Here is a 19,160-nt window from a genome sequence, read left to right on the forward strand (position 1 = left end):
TTTGTGAAGGTCGTTTTGTTTGGTGAACTTTGTGGGTTTTTGTTTGTAGTTTGCGTTTTAGTTTGACTTAAACTAATAAATGTCTGGGATTTTTGTTTTGTTTAGATCAGTTTGTCTTGTTTTTTTGGTATATAGGACCTGTTTGTTACGGCGTTTGGGCTGGCCGTAACAATGGTTGAATGTCATTTCTTGCTGATTGAAGGGTGATATTTTGTAACGATGAAATTCGCACCCAAGTAATTTCATGAAAGAGACGTGAAAACTGTCTGCACTGTATGAACAAACATCGTAATGTGTTTTGCAAATTTGTATTTTGAAAACGCATTTGACTATACTGGTCGTTTCAGTGTAGAAGCTGTAATATGCATGTCACCTAACACTGATGATAGTATGGTTTATCTGAGATATTATTTAAGGATCATCGTTTTACTCTTTATTGTTCAATGTTGTATATGAATTGTGCATGAAAGAATGCTTCAGTAAAAATGTGTGCATGTCAAAGCCTTTGTGCCATGAAAAGTTTAGAGTTCATACAATGTCCTTCATTGTGTCATTGTATTCACATTTACTACCTCTGTAATGTTTTTTTTTAAATTCCTGTTGCACATAACTCAATAATTGTGCAACAAATAAAATGACTCTTGGAGCTTGAATTGTTTTCATTATTTTCAGTTTGCCTGAACATGTGAAGTTTAAAAATAATAATAATTGCACCTATGTTAAATTAAGTGACAGTAACAAAAATATCTAGATTATTGTAGAAATGGGATATTTTAGGCATGTTTTCTAATACCCATCTGATTTAGTTACTAGACATTCTGTTGAGTCCATTTCATGCTTCTTTTATTAGGATCTTTGTTCTACAGGAGAGTAGGATTTCCAGTCCGAAATGTACAATTTTGAGTAGACATGTATTTGTTAAACTAGCAACATTTCCTTGGCAAAATGATAAACTAAAATGTCTAAACTCATCTGATTCTCTTAGATTATCATCAGATCAGTATTGAACTTTTTTGTCTTCAAGAGCAATTTGCCATTGTTGAAAAAAAATGTTTTTTTTTGTTATATTAAATTACATGATTATGTTTTAAATTGTAACACAGTATACAAATGTCCATTTTGCTCACTTGTCATCTTTGAGTAAAATGGACATTAGTAGGCTTTAGGGCAAACAAAATTGATATTAGGTTACTGCTGATCTAACCAGCATGCTTATATACTGTAGGCTGTAGTAAAAAGTATACCGTGAGATGGCCTTGTGTTGCCTTTAAGGTGTAATGTTGGATGGACTTTTATTTTGATAAGTGTTTTGTCATGCTTAAGGAGTTCACAAAGATCACTTTCTGTTAGTCATTTGAGAAAGCTGGCTGAATCTGTCAACATGCCTTTCTAGATCCACTCTGATCCACACTGTAAATGCGGCTGAGGCAATGCCGTAAGTAAATAATTTCATGGTTCGCACTTATAAGTTAATGTTAAGAATGTTATTTAAATGAAAAGCATTTGATTTGTTTGTAATTAAAAACGTTTTATTTACATGTATTTACATTGGGGAAAACACGTTGCCAACAAAATGGTGATTGTTTGTATTCTGTCTTTGTTATAGTTTTCACTCTGTCTGTGTAAGATGGTGTAAAGAGCCACAGTAAACAGCAAGTAAAGCTTACTACAACTCAAGTAATCACTGAATACTGGTTGTATCTTTGATTTTTTTATATTTTGTCATCTCCAAAAATAAAATAAATCCTTGGTCATCAAATACACTCCCTACTGATTTGACATCATCTCTCAAAATTATTTCAAGTGCTTCCTTCCTTTTGCTTCCTTATCATAAGCAAAATGGCTGTATCAGGAAATTTAAAAGATGTTACAGCTTTGATGGAGAGTCACAATATGTTGATTGGTATTTTGATGCACAAAATTCATAGGGCTACCAGCAATGGCATAGAAATGTAAAAAATAAAAGGTTGTCAGTGTTATTTTTACTGATTTTTGATGATTACAATGCTGAATATGGTGACAATAATGTTCTTGTAATAATAATGAAGTATTGCAGCAAATGCCATTTTATGGTGTACTTGCTTGTTTGTATTATAGCCTATATAAATGTGCTGGTTGTATCAGTAGTTGCTAATTAATTTTGTGGTAAAGTTGCCATTTTGCTCAAAGTTGAAAAAAATGATTAAAAACTGTCATGTGATTTGATACAGTGACATAACTCAAACACAGATTCATTGCTGAAATAAAACTTAAGAGATTAATGTATAATTGTTCAAAAATCAATGTATGTAAAACACTGTCCAACAACAGCAAGTTGCTCCTGAGAGCGCAAAAATAAAATGGACGCATCTGTAGGTAAACCAAGAGAATTATTTGCCCCAGGAACTTTGCCAGGGTTTAAGTACAACACATCCACCCACATTTGCAAATTTGGGACTACGAACAGATATTTTAGAAAGCCTATTCCTCTAATCAGACAAGGAATTAAACTACATTTAAAAAGAGAGGTAGTTAAGTAGGAAGCAATGACACTGGGAAGGACATACGTGTTTATACAGAAATTTATATAGCAGAGGCCTTGCTAGATGGACATTCACAGTGTAAAATTTATTTCACATTCAATTCATATACAACATGTAAAATTAAACAGTGAAACAAAGCTCCTCAACTGATATCTGAGAATAATCTCTGAAGTCTGATGATCAGTTTTAGCTGACATACACATTAAAGCTGGTACATTGACAGTAGCAGAACTGGAAAGACCAGTACTCCCAAGTACATTTTCAGAATACGAGTTTGCTATAGACATTATATGTGCCATCCTGTAATATATCCAAACTGTTTTCACATTGTTTCTTTCAAACAAATTATGATGCCCTTGATTTTCATACCCACAACATATTATTCTTCTATCTGCAAGGAATTACACCATTTTTCAATGAATTAGTTACATTTTCTAAAGAACAAAACCATCATAAACACTCATTATAAAAGGAAAATGGCATCCCAGTATGCCATCAGCTTACCACCTTTCATTCACTTCTTCAGCTCAAACTAATCACCCACAAAATAAGAATTTGGGTGGCTCGTCTTTAAAAAAAGATATGAAGGTATCTTATAAGACAAATTATCAGGTTGTTTTTGAAAATGGGTTGGATCCCACACACAGTGCATCATATAATGGAAGCTTTCCTGAAACACTCTACGAGTACATGTGTAAGGTTACACACCTGTACGAATTCCTTTTGGTCATTACAGGGAAATTCCTTGTTTAAACATTAAGTACATCCAAAAGACTTTTCACATATATGAAGTATATGTGTAAATTTAAGTTGGAATTTTTTTAGGAAAACAATTCACTGCACTTCTAGGACTTTTAATCTGAATTCTCTGGTGACGATTTAAATCACTTGTGGTCAAAAAACACTTCTCACAATTAATTAATTTCTATGGCTTCTCAGCTGTATGAATTCTCAAGAGTATAGAAAGCAAAAAAAAAAAACCCCTCACAGAGTGTACCCAAAGGTTTTCACCTTCATTATTTCTTGGGTATTTAGATCTAAAACACTTGTCACTTGCCTCTTCTTGTCCAAGTTCAATGTACTTGATTTGGAAAACACTTGCCTCATTGAGTGCATTTGTATGGCACGTCATGTGTATGAAACCTCAGGTGTTCATTTAAAGCAGACCAAAAGCATTTGAAGTATTTGTACTAAAGCACTTCCCAACACTCTGTATACTTGCATCGCTTTTCACCTGTATTAATTCTCTGGTAGCCATATTAGTAAAACCTTTTGGAAAAGCATGTCCCATACTGTGTAAACTAATGAGACTTTTCACCTATGAATGCTCTGGTGGACATTTAAATGAGATATTGTGGAAAAGTACTTCCCACACGGAGGACATTTGTTGGGCTTTTCACTTGTATGAATTCTCAGGTGTAGATATAAAAACAAATTTTCACTAAAATGCTTTCCACATTATAGAAATTGGCTCGATATTATGAGAGTCAATGATCACACTTACTTAGAACAAACCGCTGATTTATTGAGAACACAAAAACCGCATGTGAGCCAAGCTGACATTCAGTGAGGCTGCATGCATGACTTGAACTAGACGGGACCGAGAACGTTGATTGGCCTAGCCATAAATGCACGTACAGATACGGTGGCTCATAGCGAACAAAGAGGACAATCATTCAGCCAAATGATTTACATCCCTTTTCTTTAGCTCACACCTTATACATGAAACAAATGATTTACTTGAACCACATTATACGCAGGAAAGTATATGGCAGCCCATAGATTTTTTTTTTTTTACTGCATATATTTTGGGTTTGGACTGCAGGTGTGGCCTGCTGTGTATGGTGCATTGCTGTTCTCAGTGGGGAAGTGTGCTGTGGGCGTTGGCTGGAGAGGGGACGCGTGTTGTGATTGCATGGCGTTTGGCTCTGGTGTTTGCGATGTGGGGGGAACACTGTCCATTGTGGAGGGGCTGGTGTTCTGGGAGTCTGGGTCCTCTGCGTGGTGCTGTGGTGGCAGCAGCTCTGCAACAGGAAGGATGTGGCGGCGGTTCCTCCTGTATGTCTTCCCGTTGGACTGGATGACATAGGAGCGTGGCTCCTTGCTCATCTCCTTCACAGTCCCAAGTTGGTCATATCCCTTGGGGTCTGCATTCGGACCACTTGTCCCTCTGCTAAAGGCTGTAGTGGGTGACTTGACTTGTCATAGTGGTGCTTTAGAGTGAGCCTTTTGTTGAGGAGTTGGGCGTCGACTTGCTGGGCGTTCTTCGAGGCTGGTTCCAGTAGTTTGGTACTCACCCGAAAGGCTGTGCGTGTCTGTCGTGACATCAGACGTTCAGAAGGGGAGCCTAATGTTGGGTCACGGAGAATGTTTCAATGAGGTTCAGGGAGCCTGAGGGAGACGTCAGTTCTGCCTCTGTGAGATTTCTCCATCAGCTGCTTGGCACTGCATGCCGCTCTCTCCGCAAGCCCGTTTGACTGGGGAAACTCTGGGCTGCTGGTGGCATGCATGAAATCCCATTGTTTGGCAACATCTTTGAAATTCTGACTGGTGTATTGCCTAGCATTGTCAGAGAAAAGGGTGTGTGGTGTACGGTGGAATGAGAAGTGTCTCTTCAATTTGGAGATCAAGCTTGTCAGTCAAATCTCCAGAATGGCAACTTCTAGCTTTGATTCTCAAATCACTGATGAATGACTCGATATTCTCACCTTGTTTCTGATTTCTCGATTGAAACGTGTGTCTTTCCATCGTTCTGTTGCTTTGGGGATTGCAGATTTCTCTAAACTTCCTCTTCAGGCAGTCCGGATCCTCTCTGGACTCTGCTGGGGTAATTATCGCTCTGTCTGCTCCGGGCTCGCGCACTTCAGCTGCATAGACAAACGAACGCTCCCGTTCAATGGCTTCTGGTCCAGCGATGTTGAGGAGAATATAAGCCCTTGACTTCGCAGGCTTGTCGAAGTGTGCTGCAGCGACAAAAATATCGTACTCCCGCTCAGAAAATCGCCAATTCTCGGCAACATTCCCATCAAAAATAACAGGGTTGGGTCTGCAAAATCCATCCGCCATTATATCCGACCAGCGTGTTCCCAGCTAGCTAGCACAGTTCGGAAAAGAGCAACAGGTTGTCCGACGAAAAAAAAAAATACTCACAGGCGAGAAGTTCGTACTGTCTTCTGACACCATGTAGAAATTGGCTCGATATTATGTGAGTCAATGATCACACTTGCTTAGAACAAACCACTGGTTCATTGAGACACATTGTGTAGCCTACACTGGTATGGCTTTTCACCTGTATGAATTATCTGGTGGCTGTTTAAATTAGATATTTCGGAAAAGCACTTCCCACATTGTGTACACTTATAAGGCTTTTCACCTGTATGAATTCTCAGGTGTAGTTTTAAAGCAGAATTTGTACTAAAACACTTCTGATTTCACTCCATGTGTCCATGCCGGCAACACGCGGATGTTTTAAATCCTGCGACCACTTGTCAAGATTTTGGGGCTTGGTTGGTTTGTGACTGAACTGAATTTTACCTTCTACCCGTCTTTGTGTTAACACTCTTAACTGTGGCGCTACTGTTGCCATGTCATTATCTGATGGTTCACTATCACTGGCTGGCACTGTTTGTCCATTCATCATTACGAGCAAAGATAACAGGCTTCCTTTCCTCATAACGAGATGGGGCAGAAGGCTGAACTGGCCTTACGAACACCCCACTCTCTGGAGCCAATAGCCTAACTGTACATTCTGCAAATGTTTAATCTGTTCTTTTAATGTAATTATTTCTGCATCTTAGCCCTGTTTGCTTTAACGCTTTTCAGTTCTTCGGCTAGATTTCTAACTTTCTCTCTCTCAATGTCAAGGAGGCGGGCTGTTTCAGCCTTGGCATCTCATTCCGACTCAGATGTAAATCGTTGTGCGCAGTCCAATCTTCTCTGGTCACTGGTAAAATTCCTGGGCCTTGGTTATCTTGTGATATCGGTGAGACCTCCAAATTGATGATTCTGTTTTTCTTCTTGATTAAACTTCTGATAGCTGCTGTTGCTCCCAATTACGTTCAGGAAAGAAAGTCTTAATCAAATTTGATGGTGAGAGACAGTTTAGCTTTTTAATTCTTGGTTACAGATCTGTGTGGTCTTATGAGCTTCTCCAGTCTAACACACCCTATCATTGAAAAATGGCACAGCTTAAGTACAATCTCTAAACAATGGGGTCTGGCCAGGAGGGAAGGTTTCATGCATGTGATAATTCACTCCTTCCCTGGCTCTTTTTCCTGGCTAGATCAATGACTCTTCACATATTATAATTTCTATTCACCCAGGGTTGCTTTCCAATGGCTCTCCGCAACACAGGGCTTAAATTTGGCTTGCATTTGAAAAAGGGTACTCAACACCCAGACGGAAACAGGATGGGTGTGGGGACTTAAACAGATTATAACTCTGAAACGTTAAATAAGACACGTTACTAAAACACACCAAAATCTAACAGGTGGTTGTTTCAGCTGAACTTAATTTTGTTATGCTGACAGAGAACTGGCTCTGCAAAAATGATGTTATTTCACTAAATGAAGCCGCCCCTCTTAATTTCTCTTGCTTGCATATGCCCTGACTTATGTGCCATGGATGTGGAGTGGCCACCATCCATGCTAGCAGCCATAAATGCAACTCTGTGTCATCTGTTAATATACAGTGTATACATTAATGTACAAGAAAAGTAAAAGGAAATGAGAGCAAAGTTCAATCAGTCTTTCAGCTTTATTTAAAAATATCTTATTGACACACAGCTGTTAAAAATACTGGTATTGCTTCATAAGGCTAAGAAATACATGTTGAGTATTTTAGCAAAATATAATATTTAATTTTTATAAAATCTTGTCTATGAAAAGCAGTATAATTCTCCAAGATCTAGCATCAAAATAAAAAAATAAAAAATATATATAAAGTATTTAAAAAATATTTTTTGTTAAAAAAAATTAAACTAATTTGAGAAGTAATGAAAGCAGTATGAAATAAGTAGTACTGAAATAGTTTTGAATAGTAACAAAGCAGCCAGTGGAGACTTACTGTCTTGTTCTTCTGCTCAGATGGAAAGATGAACAAACTCATCCGCTATGTGCAATGAAAGCATATTTAAAAATGTGATCTTGCAAATAAGTATGATGCTGGATAAGTGCTGTCTGGCTACCGTTCCATGTGTCAATCAGAGAGAGCCAACATGTACAGCTCTGACCTGCACATGAACACAGCAGCCAAAACTGAAAGGGTTTGATATAAATACAAACAAATCTATAGCAAAAGCTTACACAGGCTAAAACACAGTTTTCATTTTTACATTCCAAAAATGTTGATTCATTAATTTCATATTGAAGTGGCCAGTACTTACTCCATGTAGTTGTTGTACATCATCATCTTGGTCAGAAAAAGTAACTGTCTCATTGTGTCAGTGAATGCAAGTTATTGTTCACAATGTATACAAGTACCAGCATTTCCAATGAGCTAATTTATGAATGAGCTAAGGAGTCCACAGCAAATAATTTCAGGTGAATTATTACTTCATGAATAATTGATCTAGTGGGATATGGTTTTATGACAATAAAACATTTTGCTTGAGATGTGTAGGATAAAGGAGTCCATGTAAGTTCTTCTATCCAAACTTGTGGGTGGACACTTCCGAAGTTAAAACTGTCAATCTCACAGTGTTCCTCCTCTTTCAGGAGGCTACTCCCACACATCATCATAGTCCATCCCCCTGGGAGCTGGAGGGCTTTCAGCCAGAACACTCTCCCCTACAGGGATGGATCAGGAGACAGACAGACACAGTCAGGGAAAGGCTCATTTTCACCAAATACCTGCTGTGATCTTGTAATTCTATACTGAAAGAAAAAGTCTCATTCAAAATATTTTCATAGGGTCATGTCTACACTAAAATATCCACTCTCAGAAATGTTTGCAGGTGGAATGGAATGTGCATATTCTCATAATTGCCCATGAAGCAATCTGGGAAAATGTCTTCCAAGAACCGGTATGTTAAATATAATGGGATGGATTGATGAATTTTTATTAAACAATAAAAGCTTGTAGTTATTCATGTTATACAGAGTGATTCACTTTGTACAGACTCACCCACTTGAATGCAGTCCAGTCACGACATCATCATAAATCTCCTCTGGGTCTGTCACACAATACACTGTAACAAATCACAGACAGAAAGTAGCCCATGGCAATGATTTTCACAAATTACACAGACAGGAAGTACAAATGACATAGACAGGAAGTAACGATTTTCAACACAGGATAGTGTCTTAATTTATAAAATTCAATAAATAGACTAATAAACATCATAATCTAAAATATAAATATTACATTAATAATGAATAAATCACGATTGCAGCCAGAGACACAGAAAAGCTCCTGAGGAGAACAGTGAATTCAGTGACAGACATTGTGTTTCACTCCAACATTCTGTCTGTAAAGAGAAACTCAACCTGGAAAAGCGTCTGTGCCCGGCTGCATGGTGATGACATCATCATAGTCCTCTGTTGCATCTCCCTCCACCAGCTCCCCTTAAACAGACAGAGAGAAGCAGCAGCAGTGCTGGTTAAACTGGGCACACTGGTTATAGTGCTCATAATGGCTATATTGGTTTCGGTGGTTATACTGGTTACACTAATTATTGGGGCAACAACTTTAAAATTCATTTCCATGTCTAAGACTGGACAACCAAACAAGTCAACTGCAAGAAATGTTCTATGTAATGAAATAATTTCAGGAACGCTCAAGTTTTATTCTTAGAAAAAGGGCAAGGGAGATTTCTACTCCAAATCTCTACAAGCTCTTTAACACAAACAACTAAGTGCAGCATATAATAATGACTGCAAGTAAATGTATTCATGAGGAGAAAATATTGAGTCAACCCACCAACCTATCAAAACACTCACCGGCCACACTGTCTGGATGCTTATCCGCTGTGATGACATAATCATAGTCTTCCGGTGTGTCCTCCATCACCTGGTTCCCTGAAAGCAAGGAGACTTCTGGGGACTTGTGGCTGAATCTCAGGACTGTCACACAGCAGGACAGTGGAACCCTTCAGAGCAGCACTGAATAACACTTCAGCTAGCTGTGTTTGCACACTGCAGTCACGGCTGCCTGACGGTGTGGGGACAGTCTAACTGACCCCATAAGACATTTAGCAGATCCGAGTAACTTAAACAGCTTTTTCATTACATAGTATCCATTACTACAGCTGGATAAGGCTAAGAAATACATGTTGAGTATTTTAGCAAAATATATTTCATTTTTATAAAATCATGTCTATGAAAAGCAGTATAATTCTCCAAGATCTAGCATCAAAAAAAAAATATATGTGTATATATATATATATATATATATATATATATAAATAAAATGGTTTAAAAATATTTTTTGTTAAAAAAAATTAAACTAATTTGAGAAGTAGTGAAAGCAGTATGAAATAAGTAGTACTGAAATAGTTTTGAATAGTAACAAAGCAGCCAGTGGAGACTTACTGCCCTGTTCATCTTCTGCTCAGATGGAAAGATGAACAAACTCATCAGCTATGTGCAATAAAAGCATATTTAAAAATGTGATCTTGCAAATGAGCATGATGCTGGATAAGTGCTGTCTGGCTACCCTTCCATGTGTCAATCAGGGAGCCAAAATGGACAGCTCTGACCTGCACATGATGAACACAGCAGCCAAAACTTAAAGGGTTTGATGTAAATACAAACAAATCTAAAGCAAAAGCTTACACAGGCTAAAGCACAGTTTTCATTTTTACATTCCAAAAATGTTGATGCATTCATTTCATATTGAAGTGGCCAGTAGTGACTCCATGTAGTTTGAGCTGTACATCATCATCTTGGTCAGAAAAAGTAACTGTCTCATTGTGTCAGTGAATGCAAGCTATTGTTCTCAATGTATACATGCACCAGCATTTCCAATGAGCTAATTTATGAATGAGCTAAGGAGTCCACAGTAAATAATTTCAGGTGAATTATTAATTAATGAATAACTGATCTAGTGGGATATGGTTTTATGACAATAAAACATTTTGCTTGAGATGTGTAGGATAAAGGAGTCCATGTAAGTTCTTCTATCCAAACATGTGGACACTTCCGAAGTTAAAACTGTCAATCTCACAGTGTTCCTCCTCTTTCAGGAGGCTACTCCCACACATCATCATAGTCCATCCCCCTGGGAGCTGGAGGGCTTTCAGCCAGAACACTCTCCCCTACAGGGATGGATCAGGAGACAGACACAGTCAGGGAAAGGCTCATTTTTCAGCAAATACCTGCTGTGATCTTGTAATTCTATATTGAAAGAAAAAGTCTCATTCAAAATATTTTCATAGGGTCATGTCTACACTAAAATATCCACTCTCAGAAAAGTTTGCAGGTGGAATGGAATGTGCATATTCTCATAATTGCCCATGAAGCAATCTGGGAAAATGTCTTCCAAGAACCGGTATGTTAAATATAATGGGATGGATTGATTAATTTTTATTAAACCATAAAAGCTTGTAGTTATTCAGGTTATACAGAGTGATTCACTTTGTACAGACTCACCCACTTGAATGCAGTCCAGAGTCACAACATCATCATAAATCTCCTCTGGGTCTGTCACACGATACACAGTAACAAATCACACAGACAGAAAGTAGCCCATGGCAATGATTTTCACAAATTACACAGACAGGATTTTCAACACAGGATAGTGTCTTAATTTGTAAAATTCAATAAATAGACTAATAAACATCATAATCTAAAATATAAATATTACATTAATAATTAATAAATCACATGATGACTGTGTTTAAGACTTTACTGTGCAGCACGAGGAGGACAGATCCGATTCACTCACCCCACCGGGGGGCACTGTAGGTTCCCCTTCTAGCCAGTTTGTACTCGATCTCCTCATAGACGGCTTCGTGCAGAGGGACGTGGTCCCACTCAGACAGGGCTGTGTGAGCAGAGACAGAGAATCACAGAGTCAGAGGCTCCTCTGGTGAATGAGAGGCATCAACTGTAAAGTGCTTTGGATAAAAGCGCTATATACATGCAGTCCATTTACCAGTTTTCCACAGTGTGTTTAAGACTTTGCTGGGCAGCACGAGGAGTACAAATCTGATTCACTCACCCCACCGGGGGGGCCTGTAGGTTCCCCCTCTAGCCAGTTCGTAGTACATCTCCTCGTCGGCGTAGACGGCTCCGTGCAGAGGGGCTGCGTGAGCAGAGACAGAGAATCACAGAGTCAGAGTCTCCTCTCAGAGAGCACATCTCTCTCAGCATGAGCAGCAGAGGTACAGCACACAGCCACTGTCATACACCAGCCACCTGTCAGAGACCAGGGCCCTGTACGACTGCTGATCTGAGATCAGTCTAACCTTTTATCACATAACAAATAACTGATCCGGGCAGACTGCAGGAATATGATCGACCACAGGGGGGCACTGGTGCACAAAAAGACACGATCAGCATGCCAACCAAATCCCTCCCTCGGGAACACTGCAGCCAATCACGCGTCACCCGGCAGTCTCCTTGCTTTCAGGGGAGCTGGTGATGGAGGACTCGGCCCCACACTGCGGGGCCCACCCACACGCACTGGCGCAGGGTCTTAACTGGGCGAGCCTCCCATCAGCCCCCATTCAGAGCTGCGTGGTTAACCCACTGAGCTGATCACTGGAGAGGCTTCTTCAGTCACACTCGGCGTGTGATGGCGGTTCACCCAGCGCCCGTCCGCCCCCTACCTCTCCTCAGTGTTCTGCTCCAGCACAGCAGAACACCCAGCACTGCCAGCAGCAGGAACAACAGCACCCCCATCACCAGGAAGGCCACTGTTAGGATAGACGGGCTGGGCGGAGCCTTCTGTAATCGGGGCACTGACTGACTGGACGGAACTGCTAAAAGGGGAAGGCAAGGGGTTGGGCATCAGCAGAGAACTTTCCAGCGAGGAAACTTCAGCTAAGCCTGTGCTATCTGTACTATAACGTGGATGTTCTCTCTGCTCTATTCAAGAACATTGGCTATTTAAATTTAGCAAACTGCTAGCTTGGTACCAGCATTCAGCAAGCTTAGAGAGCCACACCATGTTTAATGTTAGATAGAAACCTATAGGATTACATTCAGTCAGACCAATCGTGTGATGAGCCAATCACATGTAAACTTCTGCTACAGAGTGAAACTTTAAAAGAATAAAAATTCTGATAGCGTCAGAAAGAGAAATACATCAGAAACACAAAGATTCTGCTGTGACTGCGTAAGTGCTGAATTAGTTCAGTGAAAGGAGCAATACAGTAATTTACTTCATAACACCACATTTTAAAATGTAATCCTATGTTTTAGTTATGTAATAATATATGCATTTATGAAACTAATATATCCTCATTTAAATCCAAAGTCCTGTGTTGGTATAAGAACGTGTTTACATTTATTGCACTTATTGTACATTACTTTGAATAAAAGTGTCTTCCAATTAAATGTCATATAATGTAATGTTTTCAGTGAAATGGTATGTTTCCACAATGAGGATTAAACATGAATTTGAATTGTTAGCTTATATATATATTTTTTATTTGACGTTAGTAGTTCAGCTCTACAAAATCCCGATTTAACAATCACTTTTATACTTTTTGCATTCATCCAATGGAGTATGTATGTAAAAATGTAAAAATATGCATGTTTTTAAATGGATAGTAAAATATTGCATGAAAAATGCAACATATTCAAACTTATGTGAGTTTCAAATAAAATAATATTTTCCATTTGCAGCCGTAAGCAGTGGTGGAGAATATTATCTGTTCAGAGTGTGTTATTTTAAAAGAATTACACAGGAAGTCAGACTCTGGATCAACGCTGCTTCAGTCCTGCTTTTGAAGTTGAGGTCAGTAGGTGTTAAGTTTTTTTTTTTCTTTGTTTTTTTAAGTTTCTGTGATAGGTTTCATGAGATGAGAGCCTTGTAATAAGTGCAATATACTATTAATGTGCTGCCATAAAGGCATCAAATGTATCACTGAGTACATCACATTTCCGTTCTGCCTTCCATTAAAACGCACTAAAGACGGAAGAGTTCTTATAAATATACACTAATAAAAAGCAACTTGCAACTACAACAAGTGAAAATATTAATTAGGCAAACTTATGATATAAATTTCACTCAAACATCAGGTATTTCTGGGAACGCCAACTAATACCTGTACTGTTTCATGACTATCAGGTGCCAAATTACAGACACGGAAACGATAAAAACAATAATTGAAAAAGATCTTTATATTCACATATATTTATATTTACTAAAACACAAACATGATCAAACAAAAAACTTTTTCTTGGTTGGATTATTCAAATATCATGTTTCATATACCATTGAATCAAAGAAAGAAACATTTCCTAAATAATTCATAATAAAATTAGTTTCATGAAAGCTTCATGAATGATGCAGAGAAATATTACTACAGTAAACTCTGGTGTTTAGAGATGGCCTGGAGCCCTGCCCTGCCTGCAGAGCTGCCCCTCTGACCCCTTGGCCCTGACCCCCAGTCTCTGAGCCCTGACTGGGTGTGGAGAAGCTGGAGAGGAGGATAAAGCTGGTACTCACTGACTGTGGAGAGCAGGAGCAGGGAGGAGAGAGAGAGAAAGAACAGACATCTCTCCATCTTCAGCGCAAACGAACCAAACCTTCCTCAGAGCAGAGTGGATGCTCACACCTTCACCTCTGAGCTCTCAGAGAGACTGAGCCCTGTGCACACACACGGCCCCCCTCTGAGAGAGCACACTCTTTCCCCCCCACCAATCACAATCACTGCTGCCTTATAAGAGCACTGCAGGAACACTTCAAACAGCCACAATGACAAATAGGCGCACGCCATTTACATTTTCTCCATATATTTCAACTCTGCATCACTGCAGGCTGTCAGGACTCCTCCCACCAGAAGACCCCGCCCCTGTGACACACTGTGCTGACAGACACAGAAGAAAGAAGCTTGTTTCTAAAAAGGATGGAGTTTTCAGTGCAGTGTTTGGCTGTGCAGTCTGAAACCCAGTGCAGTCTTGGGCCTTTAGGAAAAACAAAAACCTGGCGAGAGAGAAATGGGGTGTGGACCATTGGAAAGAACTGATCATTTAGTCCACCCCCCAGAGAGACACCCATCCGTCACACATCCACCATGTACAGTTGAAACCGCAAAGATTTAGATTTTCATTTGGACTTTTGTAAATTGATCATAACTGTTGGCTTATTTTCAGATTTTAATGTTTTTGTATGAGGCCTGTTCAGGTGATGATCTTTTAATGTGTAAGAATATCTTTAAAAAAAGAAAAAGACAAAGTGCAGTCTGAAACCCTATGCAGCAAAGCCCTGATGCATTTAGTTTAAAAATGATAATATTCCTGATACATTTTCAGTGTAAATGCAAATGCATAAAGCAAATAAAAGACATGAAAATAGAATGCAATAACACAGTGAAAGATTGAATTGTAGTGAAAATATGCATTTATATTAAAGGTTTAAAAATAATAATTATGACAATGGTCAAACGAAAAAGTAACAAGGTGGGCAACCCAGCAGACTGATCAACCTCTTGTTACGTCCCCTGCCTCTGCTGGTCTGGGTAGTGCAGGTGGAGGTAATTACCTAACTGCTTAATTGCCTCCACCTGCCTGTGGCCCAATATAAGCCCAGTAGTACGAGGCAGGGGACATTTTCTTTTGGGGCTTTTTGGTTTGGGTAGAGAGTCTTTCTTTGAGATCTTCTTTTGTGTTTCTTTTGTGTGTGGTTTGTTTTGTGGTTTTGGGTTTGTAGTTTTTGTGAAGATTGTTTTGTTTCAACTTTGTGGGTTTTCCTTTGTTTAGTTTGTGATTAGTTTGTTATTTATTCTAATAAATGTCTGGGTTTGTGTTTTTAAATCAGTTTTTTGATTGTGTTTTTGGGTAACTGGACTTGTTATGACTTTGAGCCAGGCATTTTTAACAGGAAAAATTAGGATTTTAGTTTTTCTTTCCATGGAGAAATGTAGGTTCAACAACAAGACATTTGTTAATAGTGCAATATTTAACAAAACATAAGACTTCTATGGATTCATAGTGAAACATAAAAGCCAGTGCTGTGTGTTAACAGTGAAATCTTACCAGAGGGTCTGTCCCAGGTGGAGCAGCAGTGGCAGACTGGGAAGGAGTGCTCTGTTTGGTGGGGGTACTGGGGACAGGCCTCAGGGCTGCAGGGTGGGTGGGTAATTTACCCGATGGTGCTGCAGGATGATGGGCCGTTGGGTCCTTCTGGTCCTCCACATCTTCAAATCCTTCATCCTCCACGTGCAGCTCTTCCTCCTGATGAGTCCAATCTTGTCCGGCAGCACTCAGACTGAGAACGCGGCCACTACCCCCGTTCAGCTCTCCTGCAGCGCAGTGATGCACAGCACGCGCATTATTCCGCTCGCCGCACTGTTCATCATACCGCTGCATCTTTGCAATGAGTAACATAAGCATCGTACCGATGGACCTTACCAATTCAGCTGATTTAATCAATTAATCAGCTTTTAATGTACGCTATTCTCTATTACTCACTCAGAGGAGGTCTCAGATACTTGGCAGATAACAATCTGTATGCTTCGTCACAATGCTTAATGAATGAGCTACAATAGCTTTTGTATTTACATCCAAAAATCCAACGTATGGAAAAGTAAATATTTATAGCCACTTAGCAGACATTCTAAATACATAACATTTCTTCACATCATTTTGCTTTAAAATAAAATAAAGGTGGCTAACATTTCAACTAATAACCGTTCCAGCTGAGTTATTGTCAATGACAACTTAACTTCAACAAGCTAACTTAAGCAGTGGGCATTTTATCCTCATTATCCTTCTTCGCCACGACGGCAAACGTGAACTTTCACCACAAAGAAATATTTGCTGAAATACTTACGGATCAGTGGACATCGATTACCTGTATCGTCGCAAAACACATAATGAAAAAAATAAAAAAATTTTGACACTAGCTTCAGGGAGCTGTAACTAACAGCATTCCCATAATGATGCTGAAGCCACACTATACGCGGCGACTGCCGCCTGTCGCCGCGCCGCGTCCCCAAAATCGGCTGTTTGTGGGCGTGTCACCTATATTTGACAGACAGTTGTGTTCGTTAAATGTTGACCGGGTTTAATATCGTGTTTCATATTCATTGTCATGTCTGAATAAAAATCATTTTTGCAGTAACCTAGATCTGAAAGATGTTAGTCGGCTGCTTAGCTAGGCTGTTTAATGTCTACAACCAACAACAAAAACATTGTCTGACGAATTAGCCAGATAATTCATTCAAAGTTGTATCTGATTAGCTAGCTAGGTGGCTGGTAGAAACGAACAACTAGCAACTAATACATTAGGAAGATTATTTTTGTTTGTTATTGTTTGTTGTTCCTCACTATAGCTACACATTAGTTAGCCTAGCTAGGCAGCTTATTAACATTTTCAGAGCTAGATTACTGCAAAAATGATTTTTATTCAGACTGGACAGTGATAGTAGCTAACGGCAATAACTATATTGCAGAGCCACCGACAATTTCAGAGACGTTTCTCCACGCTATTTCCTCTTATCAGTGTCTCTGTAGGAGATTTTATTAAGTCGGGAAACCCGATGCGGAAATTACGAGTTAGGTCCTCCATTGTGGAACGATAGAATGTGGAACTAAAATTAGAAAAAAATAGGGACAATTTACTTGACGGATCATTATATCAAATCAGATTGGTTACCGCGACGCGGCGAGGGGGTCAAAGTTGAATTTTTGCCATCTCCACTCAGAGACTGTAAAAAGAGGCTGAAGCCACACTATACGCGGCCTCGCCGCTCCCGCCGCTCCCGCCGCGCCGCCGGCAATCCCAAAATGCCTTGCGGGGGCTGGCAGCCACCCCTCATTCAAAATGAATGGAGGCGGCTCCGCCGCGCGGCGGGGCCTCGTATAGTGTGGCTTCAGCCAAGTCTCGTTCAACTTTACCGCCGGTAATGACAGTAATGACGTCATTGGGTAAAGAAAAGCTGAGCACCGATTGGCCAGGCCAGTGAAAGGAAAATGAAGAAAAGGCTGCTGACTAGACGTTTCCGCAGAAGTTCAGCGCAGTTATTTGACATGAAGCACTAACTGTTTAATACTTCATCACACCTACATTCTACTGTGGACCTGGTCACTCTCCGGAGGAGGACACAAAACCTCCTCCAGGACGGCGTTCTGGTGGATTTTCGAAAGAACAAAGACCTGGCGAGAGAGAAATGGGGGTGGACCACTGGAAAGAACTCATCATTATAGTCCACCCCCCTAGGAGGGCCACCCGCTCTTCACCCCATTCCCGAGCAGACGTATTGTTGTTTTATTATTCTTCAAATATATATTTTATGTAAGTTATGTCTTAAAATAATTATTGTCCTGTGATTATTAGTTGAACATATGTATGGTTGTTTGTATTAGGGTTCTCTTTTCTGAATGTTTCTTATTTTTTTGAAATCTAGTAAATATCTAATGTATTTTCTGTTCCTTTTGACCTTTTTAAAGGAAATATGTTTTAAAAATGTAAAAACAAAATAAACATACATTCCTTTCTAAAACGATAGTGCTTTTAAGAAAATAGGCTCTACGCAAATATTGACGATATAGTTTAAAACTACGGTGAGGATCTGTTGAGCTCGTGCTGAGAGGTCCACAAGTCTGTCAAAGAATATGTCCAAGGTTTTCGGCCTTGGCGTTTGGATCGTACGTCAACGTCGCCGCCATATTGATCCAGGCAAGATAGCCTCTAAAACACAAGTAAACGGGGAGCTGCTGTTTTTGTGCACTATAACGTTTGCATTTCTCAAACGATTTCAATGGGTCGTTTTATATTCAAGGGTTTATGATCTATGTGGAGTACAAAAAAAGTTTTATCTCCAGTTACTTAGAATCGCGATAGTTAAGCTATAATAGCTGCTAGACGCTCAAGAGAGGAGTGTGTATCAACGTTAGGTTTACATGAACTGAATTACTTACGTGGTGGAAAATAATTAATTATCATGAGGAATTGCCACAGTTCATTTAACCTGGCAAGCTTGCTAGAAAGTAATAAAGGCATTGCTAGTTAACTTGAGTAGGATTGTAAGCATCAAATAACCTTGATTGTAAGGCTAGCTTTGCTTGTCAGCTACCTAACAATGTTTTCTTGCAAGTCGTATTTTGATTTTGAACGAATTAAACTGAACATAACCACAATAATTTTAACCTGAAAAAACTGGCTAGAAGGTAATTCATATATTAATTTTAGCTGAAACGTTTTTCATTAGAACAAGCTTGATTTCTTGCTATATGCTTGCTAGCTAACATGAGTAGGATTACAAGCATCATTTATCATTTATGAAGGCTAGCTTTGCTTCCCACGCGACCGCGTGATGAAAGCACAGAAACCACGCGAGCGTCTCTTACCCGCAGCTCCTGTGCAGAGGAGAGAGAGAAGCTTGTCACTCAAATGCAGATGAATGAGACGTACACGATAACCAGTACAACTTCCGGCAGCTGTGTTTACGTTCGTATACTCTGCGATACTGGAGGGGGTTGAAGTCCCTCTGCAAGCTCCTCGGTGACACAGTTAAATGTTTCACTT

General features: G+C 39.5%; 3 protein-coding genes across 4 annotated transcripts in view; 1 reads left to right on the forward strand and 2 right to left on the reverse strand.

Moving 5' to 3' along the window:
• LOC118219963 (zinc finger protein 708-like) overlaps positions 1 to 19,160 on the forward strand; it is a 235,537-nt gene that overhangs the window by 129,463 nt on the left and 86,914 nt on the right. The gene's annotated exons all lie outside the window — the stretch shown is intronic.
• Positions 7,255 to 19,160, reverse strand: part of LOC118220427 — a 426,649-nt gene continuing 414,743 nt past the window's right edge. The window contains exons 52-56 of the mRNA XM_035404286.1: positions 10,686 to 10,776; positions 9,461 to 9,538; positions 9,008 to 9,085; positions 8,646 to 8,709; positions 7,255 to 8,308 (exon numbers count right to left, since the gene is read on the reverse strand). Coding sequence (XP_035260177.1) covers positions 8,290 to 8,308; positions 8,646 to 8,709; positions 9,008 to 9,085; positions 9,461 to 9,538; positions 10,686 to 10,776 — 330 coding nt within the window. The 3' untranslated portion in view covers positions 7,255 to 8,289. The remainder of the gene's footprint in view (positions 8,309 to 8,645; positions 8,710 to 9,007; positions 9,086 to 9,460; positions 9,539 to 10,685; positions 10,777 to 19,160) is intronic.
• Positions 10,771 to 16,700, reverse strand: LOC118220004 (WW domain-binding protein 11-like). 2 transcript variants are annotated; one of them, XM_035403599.1, is made up of 5 exons: positions 15,778 to 16,700; positions 12,292 to 12,444; positions 11,682 to 11,765; positions 11,406 to 11,504; positions 10,771 to 11,161 (listed from the first exon to the last, which is right to left on the reverse strand). In XM_035403599.1, the coding sequence occupies exons 1-5, from the start codon at positions 16,022 to 16,024 to the stop codon at positions 11,073 to 11,075; spliced, it is 672 nt and encodes a 223-aa protein (XP_035259490.1). In that variant the 5' UTR covers positions 16,025 to 16,700; the 3' UTR covers positions 10,771 to 11,072. The 2 variants fall into 2 exon arrangements, with proteins under 2 accessions (XP_035259490.1, XP_035259491.1); XM_035403600.1 differs by lacking the exon at positions 12,292 to 12,444 and having other exon boundaries at positions 15,668 to 16,698.

This window comes from Anguilla anguilla, chromosome 2 (genome assembly GCF_013347855.1).
Source record: "Anguilla anguilla isolate fAngAng1 chromosome 2, fAngAng1.pri, whole genome shotgun sequence".
Taxonomy (NCBI): Eukaryota; Metazoa; Chordata; class Actinopteri; order Anguilliformes; family Anguillidae; genus Anguilla; species Anguilla anguilla.

Bases quoted from the DNA above. Each gene is read 5' to 3' on its own strand.
- LOC118220004 (XM_035403599.1), bottom strand. From the start codon at position 16,024: ATGCTTATGTTACTCATTGCAAAGATGCAGCGGTATGATGAACAGTGC. The intron at 12,445-15,777 runs GTAAATTACCCA...TTCCCCTTTTAG, and splicing joins TCATCCTGCAGCACCATCGG to CAGTTCCGTCCAGTCAGTCA. The intron at 11,505-11,681 runs GTGAGTGAATCA...CTGCTCACACAG, and splicing joins CTACAGGCCCCCCCGGTGGG to CCCTGTCTGAGTGGGACCAC.